The 10,018-nt window shown below is 43.3% G+C and overlaps 2 protein-coding genes across 3 annotated transcripts; one reads left to right on the top strand and one right to left on the bottom strand.

Annotated features, from left to right (window-relative positions):
- Positions 1 to 60: 60 nt before the first annotated feature.
- Positions 61 to 6,932, bottom strand: TCP1 (t-complex 1). Its single transcript, XM_084512960.1, has 12 exons — positions 6,753 to 6,932; positions 5,863 to 5,948; positions 5,125 to 5,253; positions 4,653 to 4,750; positions 4,238 to 4,348; positions 3,922 to 4,103; positions 3,596 to 3,722; positions 3,221 to 3,396; positions 2,366 to 2,489; positions 1,047 to 1,239; positions 594 to 757; positions 61 to 359 (listed from the first exon to the last, which is right to left on the bottom strand). The coding sequence occupies exons 1-12, from the start codon at positions 6,823 to 6,825 to the stop codon at positions 146 to 148; spliced, it is 1,677 nt and encodes a 558-aa protein (XP_084369086.1). The 5' UTR covers positions 6,826 to 6,932; the 3' UTR covers positions 61 to 145.
- A 257-nt stretch (positions 6,933 to 7,189) lies between these two features.
- On the top strand, positions 7,190 to 9,805 carry MRPL18 (mitochondrial ribosomal protein L18). 2 transcript variants are annotated; one of them, XM_084512957.1, is made up of 4 exons: positions 7,190 to 7,390; positions 7,611 to 7,791; positions 9,121 to 9,355; positions 9,605 to 9,805. In XM_084512957.1, exons 1-4 carry the CDS (start codon positions 7,327 to 7,329, stop codon positions 9,674 to 9,676), a joined length of 552 nt encoding a protein of 183 aa, XP_084369083.1. In that variant the 5' UTR covers positions 7,190 to 7,326; the 3' UTR covers positions 9,677 to 9,805. The 2 variants fall into 2 exon arrangements, with proteins under 2 accessions (XP_084369083.1, XP_084369084.1); XM_084512958.1 differs by having other exon boundaries at positions 9,121 to 9,359; positions 9,612 to 9,805.
- Positions 9,806 to 10,018: the final 213 nt, after the last annotated feature.

Genomic DNA, 10,018 nt, shown 5'->3' with positions numbered 1-10,018 from the left:
CAGAGCCCAAAATGACCAACATCCCTCTTATTGCTGGAAATTAATTTGTTCACAAAAAAATAGCAGCATTCAACCACTTGTTTTATTAACATTGTACGTACAAGAGTGGGAAGTGTAATTTAGACAAACATAAATAAAACCTAAGTTATTCTTCAAGTGCTCCAGAATGAACTGCATCCTCGTAGCACCCTCTGTCTTCTTTGGTTTCGGGGTGCAGTTTGATAAGATCATCAATTCTAAGAATAGTAATTGCAGCTTCTGTTGCAAACTTCAGGCTCTTAGTTTTAACCATGGTTGGCTCGAAGACACCAGCTTGTTTGTTATCGCGAGGTTTTCCATTGACCAAGTCGAGACCAATCCTAGAAAGAAAAATTATTGTTAGAAGGAGAGGTAGTACAGGTAAAAATAGGTTTGGAGCATCTTATTTAATTCTAGGTGTTAATGACACACAGTACAGAAGGACAGAGGGGGAAGATTTCAGAGTTAACCCACACCTTTTTCAGATGCAAATCCAGCCTTGGTAAGCCAGCACAACACTTTTACACTCAAGTCACCAACACATTTCACTGTGAAACCTTCTGATTGATACTTGCCATTTCAGGTTTTTGCGATCAGGGTTAACTTGAGCCTCATTATGGAATGCTCTTAACTTCGCCACAAGATCTGTCGCATCTTGAGCAGCATTTACTGCCAATGTATTTGGAATTATTAAGAGGGATCTTGCAAATTCTGCTATTGCAAGTTGTTCACGTGATCCCTATAAAGAGAAAGAAGTTTAAAAAACAACTGCTGCACCACTAGATGAAGAATAACTGGTTTCAATAGTGTGTACGAGGTTTCAGAAGCAAAACATATTTAGGCCAAAAAAAACGTAGTTTAATTATCAGAGAGAGTAATTATACCCCCCCCCCCTTAAAAAGAGCATCTTACAATTCTGTAAGATAATTATATTTCCACAAATCATGAAACTGACTTCTGGTAGAAGAAAAACACTTGAGAATCCACACTGTCCCAGTGAAATTGTTACTTCTCTGTGCAAGACTTACCATACTGGTTGCGTAATTTTCAAGGTATATGGAAAGGGCTGCCTCTACAGCACCCCCACCTGGAACTACGGACTTGGACTCCAACACCCTCTTAACCACGCAGAGAGCATCATGTATAGACCGTTCCATTTCATCACACATGAAGTCGTTAGCACCTCGTAAAATAATTGATGCTGAAGTACGAGCCTTTGTACTATGGAAAAAAAGGAGTCAGAAGTCAGTTCTGTTGAACAGAACATGAATTAAAACTTTTCTTGCTAAAAACTCTTTTAAGAACAGTTCAGTGGACCCACATGTTTCCAACATTGGAAAGAAGTATCTTAAGAACGTTACACTTCCTCAGAGGATACATACATCCAGAGGAAGTCAGTATTTATTTTAAATTCTAAAATGTAAGAGCCTGATTAGAGTTTTAGCCTTTCAAAGATACTTGAGAAAAGTATGACAGAGAAGATATTTTTACATCATATTGGAGAATATATTTAAATACCAGGAAAAATATAAAACTTCATCAATTTAGTGTCTTCAGTCTCAGGACAGGTGTGGAATGGGAGGAAAAGCACAGGAGTGATACAGCATGAGCAATCATGTAAGGGAGACCAGAAGCAGTGGAGAAGTTATTATGCAAGTATGTTCTTCTGAAAGAAACTACAATTCTCAAGTCTTCTGGTAGCTGACAGCAGCAGCGTGCTAAAACTTGCAGGGAGAATACCCCACGGATCAGGATTTTGCTCAGGTTTTTAACAGCTTTTGCTCCTCCTACCAATAGAACAACTTAACTAACAGCCTTTTAACTGTACTCCATTTGCTACTACCACCCGGATGACTGAATCAATGCAACCACTGCAAATAAACACCGCTTTCCATTATGAAGGAGGAGATTCAGCTTGTACCTCCTTAATTAGATGAAATGACTCAGCCAGTACCTACTGCCCTTCGCTGCCTGTAAAGGGAACCCAGTGTGACTACGCTGCTAACAGTTAGCTAAAGGAACACAATGTGAATCCTGTAATGTCCCCAGTAATTTCATTAGATTTTAGCATACATTTTAGAGTGTTTTTTTTTTTTTTTTTTAGTTTACCAGCAGAATTTTCAGTAAAGCCTATCTAGCAATCTGTCTGATACATTATGGTTGATGAGACAGTTGTCCAGCCCCAGCAGGTGTGTTCAAATACTCATACTTTCACCTCTAATTTGCAGTGGACTTGTATGCTCTTTCCTATGCACATAACTACTCATACCACTGACTTAGCATGGAAGCAAATAAAGGAGATTTTTATCTCAAACATACACAGAACTATTTTAAAAGGGGTCCTTACTTCTTGATTAAGATCAGCTCATCATCACAGATTCGCTCTTGAATCACCTCTTCCGCCTGTCCCAGCATTAATGCCTCAAAACTCTCCTCGCCTTCAAGGTTTGCAAGGGTTGAACATACAGTTGCTTTAACAAAACAAAAAGGTGAAATTAGCATTCAGTTCCAACACATTCTTTGCAAGCTTCCCAGAAATGACATACAGTAAGAAAAAAATCAAACAAAAAAGCAGAATACGCAGATTCATTAATTCTCAGTTAGCAAATTCAATATTCTCCAGCTTATAATCAACATTACTGGTTTTACTGCATTTTCATACCACTTTTCCACAACTAGTACAACTTCCTGTGCTTTACCACAATGAAAATGCTTTCCCGCAAATTTCAAGCTTGACAGATAACATCTGCGCGGGAACAGATTTTCAGTATGTATTTAAAATATTTAAGACAAATGAATTTTTATTCATTTGAAATGAATTTAAGACAAATTCCTACCCATCCTAAGTACATAACACAAAAATAACTCTCTAAACAGTGAGTTTACTTTTGCAGGTATGCTTAACAAAGACCTCTAAAGAATAACTGATTCTGGTTTCCACTTGCAGAAGAAAATTTTTCCAGTGCCAGGCAACATTTTTTCCACCCACTGTAAATTCTCAGCAGTCAACTCCTACAGTACTCAAATACTCTGACAGAGCACTTACTTAAAAGCAACAGTAAAGTTAAAAACTAACAGGAGTGTCTCAGCTCTACTCATCCTCTACTTGCATGGCCTGCATGTTAACAAGCTGTATTTTGAAAATCAGTTCCTAATACCTTAACAGCAGTTTTTATGTAAAAATAAATCCATATACACATACCCCCTGATGCCTTAGCAATCCGCTTAAGATCCTTTTTTACAACTCTTCGTACTGCCATGGCACCAGCATCAACGAAGTATTTCAGACACATGTCATCAATACCTCCAGTGGTGAGAATAACATTAGCACCAGTGGCCAAGATCTTCTGGATTCTTTCTTTTGTAATATCTGATTCTCTGCAAGGAGAGAAGTTATAGAAGTTATCGAAGTTGGAAAAGACTTTTACAATTACTATTCAGTATATTTGGGAGATGTTAACATTTAAAACGTTTTTGCCTCTTGCCTTCAGTGAAAATTGCATCAAGCCACCCCAACTGAAGAGACCAAACAAGCCTACAAAACCCCGCTGGCTCAGTCAGTCAAGCTTCCACAAACCTCTGTCTGATCTGGTCCAGCTTCTCAGGGTCTGAGATAACAACCTGCACACCAAGCTTCATTTTTGCTTTCTGCAGGCTGAAGTCAAGGCACGCGATCTTTGCATTAACTATTCTCTTGGTCATACCTGAGAAGAGGGAGTACACAAAAAAAAGGATGTCAAACCAGGTTAGCAGATCCTCAATTTAGCATTCAAGAACAGAATTTAATGCTTTCGTTTTTGCAACCCCAAGTTTTAGAACTTACACACTCAGTCAGGATCCATGCAAAAAGACTAAGAGGCGAGAGTTCACACAAAAGCTTTATAAAACATAGCATGTTCTTACCTTGTGAGCCTACCACGCAGTTCAGAGCATAGCCATTCACGAGAATGCTCTCTTTTTGGCTGCGACCGTGTGCCTTCAAAACGTTAACTGAGTTGATTGGATACCGAGCCTGACCCTTCTGGTCTGTGTATTTAACTGCCATTGCAGCATCCACCACCATATTGGCAAAGAAATCACCATCACTGAAGTGCTCAGTTAAGGTTAAAACCGAAGCTGAAAACTAATATTATGCTTAAGGAAAGGAGGGAGAAAAAGCAGAACACACTACGGAAGTGCTATGCTTAGAAGCACAAAAGAAAACGTATTTAAAGGATACATTCCTATAATCTTAGAGGACATTGATGTTTTAGCAGCATTAATTAGGCATTCCCTGCCCAGTTCGTCCGTGTTAATAGTAAGATTTTCATTGATGTAGCGAACTGCTTCCCTGCAGAATAAGACAAACACTGGTGAAGAATGCCACTCCCACAAAAGAAAAAAGTCTCACATTTCTCAACCTTCCAAATGTGAACATAGGAACTAAGTAAATTTGCCTTCTAGGACATTAAAGATGACAATTTTATGTAATGCTATATGAGTTCCAAATTAAAACTACAACAAAAACAATAAATATATCTACTTGGCACCTAAGAAATCTATATTAATGCAATCATAAATACAGAAATAAACAAAAAGCATGCAGTTATTATACCTTGAAAAGGCAAAATACTTCAATTGTATCAGTTTCTTACTTGCAAGCAAGTCTGTATCCACCAATAATGGAGGTAGGATGAATTTTCTGTTTGACTAGTTCATCTGCATTTTTTAGAAGTTCTGCAGCAATGATTACCTGTTTGAAAATACAAATATCAAACACGGATATCCCATATTAACAAAACAACTACTCATTGTATTTGAAATCAGAATCACTGGCTTTCAGGAAATGGAAAAAAAAAAAAAGATGAAAAAACTGCAGTGACTTCCACTCCAGAGCCCCAGACATGTATGGGCACCGGTATCTCTCCACACAAACAAACACCCCCCCCCACCTTAGCTACTATGTAACCTACTGCAAGAAAACTCTTATTCAGACATCTGCAGATTTCTTCATTCTGCATACTTAATCCACATTGCATCAAGATTCATAACAGATGAATCAAAAGCTGCACTGTCACCATGAAACACTGCCTTTTCGTGTATCTGTCTGTAAAACCCTTTACATACCACTGAGGTTGTCCCATCACCAACTTCTTTGTCCTGTAGGTCAGCCAGCTCACAAAGCACTTTTGCAGCAGGATGTTCCACTTCCAGCAGTTTCAGAATGGTTGCACCATCATTAGTAATGGTCACATCCTGGTTTTCAGAAAGCAAACGTTAATACAAAGTACACGTCTATGGCTTTTACTGATGTCTTTCATTGTAAATATGAAGAAGAGTAATAATTCTTTGCAACCACCCATAAAATAATTTATAAAAAAATAGTAGAGTAGCGAATAGCTTCTAATATCATAGTTGGTTACTGCAGTCTGTAGTTAAAGTTTCCTTAATTTGTTTTAAGTGTAAATGCAAAATATGGATTATTATTTTAAAATTGCTACAGTTATTTAAATTTGTTTTTATGTTGTTTCTTACAACGTAGAGATCAGGATAAACAAGTCAAGACCACCGTGAGGCCTGACTAGTGGTGCTATTCATTCCCTTATTCCAACCAATGCTTAAGTGGTGACAAAAATTTACATGGGGAAAGGAGACAATTGTGCTATGACAAAAGCGACACAGTATGAAACACCTGATAGCAAGCATGCTCAATCCTCCCCAAATTCTGCTCTCACTCCCTCTCAGCAACACACAAAATCTGAACAGGTACGTGCATTATCAATCAGATGGGTAAAACGCACTAGCCGGAAACAATTAATAATACAAATCATTTTGGCACTTCACAATTCAAGAAAGCTCGCTTACCCCAATATCATCCACCAGCATCTTATCCAGACCAACTGGCCCAAGAGAACTTTTCACAATGTTAGCAATAGCAGATGCAGCAGTAACTGTACAAGGGAAAGAAAACAAAAACAAAAAAACTTTCTGATGATTCAGGTTTACAGAAGATGTGCCAAGAACCTGTGTTTTCAGAGACTTTTTTTAAGCTAAAGTGACCTTATTTAGAATTATGTTTTAGCCTGGCTAAGCTGCAAGATGGCTTCCTGCCGTTAGAAGTACCAAATGCAAATAGAGGAGCGTGCATCAAGGCAGACACAGACGAATGGTACCGCCATGTAACAACTAATAACAAGTCTTTTAGCCTCAGTTAGGTCTATGACTAAAACAAAATCGTTACTCTTTAACTAAACATTTTACGTTAAAAGTGATCTTTAGTCCCCGAATTATGACCTGCTAACATAGCGCCTTGTTTAAACGATGTTCTGCCAGCTTCATATAGGAAAAAGATACAATCAACCTTTTCCTTCAGACCGTGGCATTTTTTTCTCTATCCCACAAGCATAGCCACTTCATCTGGAAATTGAAAAAGTGGTAGTATAATGGGAAGAGCTCGCACGTAGACCCTCACTCTGAACTTCAGACGATGCAGGAATTTGTTTCCTTTTAGGGCAGCAGCAGCTTTTGAAAGGAACCACCCCTGTATCGCCAAAATCGCCATTACCAGTTATAGATTAGCGCAACTTTGATTTTAAACGTCCTGAGTACGGCATCAGAATGTAACGACTATGGCAATGATACAGGCCCTGAGGGCCCGCAGCGGGCCCGCCGGAGCACATGGCGGCCGCGCCAGGCCGCCCCCCCGCGGCTCCTCGCCGCTCTGCTCCCCACACGGCGCTTGCGGCGGCCGTTACCGTTCTGCGTGCGGATGCTGTCGCCGCTGGTGCGCTCGCCGAAGACCGCCAGGGGACCATCCATGGCCGCCATGTCCGCGCCGTGCAGCGCCGGCCTGCAGCGGGGACAGCCTGCACCGGGCGCGCCCCGCCGCGGAATGGCCGCCGGGCCGCGGGGCACGACGGGAACCCCCCCCCGCGGCGGGCACTCCAGGCGGAGGGGCGGGGCCACGCCCCGCCTGGCCAATCGCAGGGCGCGGCGCGGCGCAGCCTCGAGCCGCGATTGGGTCGCGCGGTGGAACAAAGGCGGCGGGCGGCGGGCGGGGTGGGGGGGGCTTCCAGGACCTTCTAGAAGATGAGGGGCGGGGCGGGGCACTCGCGCATGCGCACTGGCTGCTCGCAGCCCCTCCCCTCCGGGGCAGGGTTACGGCCGCCGGGGGGGGAGGTGCAGCCCCGCGTGACGTCACCAAGCGCGGGCGGAAGTGCTCCCGGTGGGCTTCCGGGGCAGGTGCCGGCCGCACCCAAGATGGCGGCACCCAGGCGCCCCTGAGCAGAGGGGAAGGGAAAGGAAAGGAAGGGAGCGGAGCGCGGCCCCATGGCGCTGAGCGGCCGCTGCTGCCTGCTGCTGGCGGCCGGCAGGCTCCCGGCACGCGGGGCGGGTAAGCTCGGCCCTTCTGCGCCCCTTGTGCGTGTGCTCGGGTTTGTGTTATGTGTGGGTCTTAAAACACGGCTGAAACGTCATGTGCCTTTAACTTGTAGTTTACAATCCACTTCGCATGTCAGAGAATGAGGCTGAGCACTGATCATTTTGTATCATATTTGTTCTACTATTTGTGCTATACCTACTTTTTTTTTTTTTTTTTTTTAATGTTCCTCAAGGTTTTTGTTCTGCAGCGACTACAGCGAGCGTCAAAGCAGAGCCCGCGGCAGACACGAGCGACAATGATGTTGTCGCCCCGGACTTCACCAACAGGAACCCTCGGAACCTGGAGCAGCTGGCCCTCGCTAGGAAGGAGCGGGGCTGGAGGACGACGTGGCCCAGGCGGGAGTTCTGGCACAGGTGAGGCCGGAGATCGCTAGCAGGAGCAAAGACTCCAAAAGAAATAACAATTAAAAAAAGCACCGTGTGAAATCCCAATGAAATCACAGAATCACAGAATTTCTAGGTTGGAAGAGACCTCAAGATCATCGAGTCCAATCTCCGACCTAACGCTAGCAGTCCCCACTAAACCATATCCCTAAACTCTACATCTAAACGTCTTTTAAAGACTTCCAGGGATGGTGACTCCACCACTTCCCTGGGCAGCCTGTTCCAGTGCCTCACAACCCTTTCAGTAAAGAAGTTCTTCCTAACATCCAACCTAAAACTCCCCTGGCTCAACTTAAGCCCATTCCCCCTCGTCCTGTCACCAGGCACGTGGGAGAACAGGCCAACCCCCACCTCGCTACAGCCTCCTTTAAGGTACCTATAGAGAGCGATAAGGTCACCCCTGAGCCTCCTCTTCTCCAGGCTGAACAAGCCCAGCTCCCTCAGCCGCTCCTCGTAGGACTTGTTCTCCAGGCCCCTCACCAGCTTCGTCACCCTTCTCTGGACCCGCTCAAGCACCTCCATGTCCTTCTTGTAGCGAGGGGCCCAAACCTGAACACAGTACTCGAGGTGCGGCCTCACCAGAGCTGAGTACAGGGGGACGATCACCTCCCTAGCCCTGCTGGTCACGCTGTTCCTGATACAAGCCAGGATGCCGTTGGCCTTCTTGGCCACCTGAGCACACTGCTGGCTCATATTCAGCCGACTATCCACCATCACTCCCAGGTCCTTCTCTGCCTGGCAGCTCTCCAACCATTCCTCTCCCAGCCTGTAGCTCTGCTTGGGGTTATTGCGCCCCAGGTGCAGGACCCGGCACTTGGCCTTGTTGAACTTCATGCACTTTTTGGGTTATTGAATCAGTTGAAAATAACTACGCTTCCAGCTGGGGATTCAAAATCAGAACGTTAGACTTTAAGAGACTATATGACAAACCTAACGTTATTTTTTGACTGGAGCAGTTTGCCTGCACAAGCACCAATGCTACCCTGTACGGGCACACAGTGCTTGGTTTCGGTGTGAGTGCTGGTGGTGTGAAGGAGTGTCAGGCTGTGCACGTAATTGCTCAGGAGTCACTCTTGGAATTTCCCTCAGTTCAATTGGTAACATGATTCCTGTTTTATATCTTAATGAAGTAAAAAAAAAAAAAGATAAAAAAGCGATATTAAGAAATTGTTAATATAATAACAATTCTATTGCATCCAATTTTATTTCACAAAGCAAGTAACTTAAGAATTTCAGTGTGTTCTCTTTGTAGACCTGGAAAGGACGTCATCTCCCATGTCGCTTCTTTCCTTCACCCAGATTACGGCTGGAGCGGACGCAGCATTACGTAGAGGCCTTTGTTGAGCGCTGTAACGGAGATGTTGTAGTGTCTGCCTCTACTCGAGAGTGGGCTATAAAGAGACACCTGTACAGCCCCAAGGGGGTAACGGCGTGCAAGAACCTCGGCCGTGTAATGGCACAGCGCTGCTTGGAAGCAGGAATCAACTTTGTGAACTTTAAAGCTGTTATTCCCTGGGAACGTCATTGTGACTCGGCAAGTACCCATCTCCTTATACTTGTTTTGACTTTTTTACCTTTTTAAGCATTGATTTACTCTTCTCACTATTAATTTTCTTTTGTGGCTTGACTGTCCCTTCTTGTAACATTCAAAATGGTAACCCTGATGAGTTCCAATTCATGGCATTGTGCTTCAGTGAGGCTGTTAGCCTCTGACCCACCACAGGTATTTGATCCTGACTGCTTTTCTCTGTATTTATTCACATCTCTCTCTCTTTTCAACAAGATTCAAGAGTTTGAAAAAGCTATGAAAGAGGGCGGTGTTGTTCTGCAAGAGCCACGAAGAATTTATCTGTAAGATGGAGATCATTTGGAAAACTTTCCAAGGAAAAAAAATCACTTCTTTTGGTGTGTACAGGCACAGTGAAGGTCCAGAAATGGAAAAAGCTGGACCGTAGTATCTACTAATAAAACATTTTTAAATGGATTTGTGTCGTATTCTTGATTCCAAAACTATCAATGCCTTTCTTCTAAGGTTAGGCTAAACTGTTCTCATGGTTCAGCCTTACTGCTGGTCACTCAAATACCAGATTTTATTTTGTAAATCAATAATTTTTCAACAAATTTTCATTATTTCATTTGTGTTGTTTCAACCTGAACACTGGGAAGGTATTTGTTAGGTATTTGACCCTTGTATGCT

The sequence above is a fragment of the Aythya ferina genome, assembly GCF_964211825.1.
Source record: "Aythya ferina genome assembly, chromosome: 3".
NCBI classification, from domain to species: domain Eukaryota; kingdom Metazoa; phylum Chordata; class Aves; order Anseriformes; family Anatidae; genus Aythya; species Aythya ferina.
This window is presented reverse-complemented; position numbering and strand designations above follow the sequence as displayed.

What these genes read in the sequence shown, in the direction of transcription:
- TCP1 (XM_084512960.1), bottom strand. Translation starts at nt 6,825, where the DNA reads ATGGCGGCCATGGATGGTCCCCTGGCGGTCTTCGGCGAGCGCACCAGC. An exon ending in TCCTCTAAGATTATAGGAAT is followed by an intron (nt 4,104 to 4,237) that starts GTATCCTTTAAA and finishes TGAGCACTTCAG; the next exon opens with TGATGGTGATTTCTTTGCCA. An exon ending in GATTGCTAAGGCATCAGGGG is followed by an intron (nt 2,490 to 3,220) that starts GTATGTGTATAT and finishes GTTTTGTTAAAG; the next exon opens with CAACTGTATGTTCAACCCTT.
- MRPL18 (XM_084512957.1), top strand. Translation starts at nt 7,327, where the DNA reads ATGGCGCTGAGCGGCCGCTGCTGCCTGCTGCTGGCGGCCGGCAGGCTC. An exon ending in GCTCCCGGCACGCGGGGCGG is followed by an intron (nt 7,391 to 7,610) that starts GTAAGCTCGGCC and finishes ATGTTCCTCAAG; the next exon opens with GTTTTTGTTCTGCAGCGACT. An exon ending in AGGCGGGAGTTCTGGCACAG is followed by an intron (nt 7,792 to 9,120) that starts GTGAGGCCGGAG and finishes TCCTTCACCCAG; the next exon opens with ATTACGGCTGGAGCGGACGC.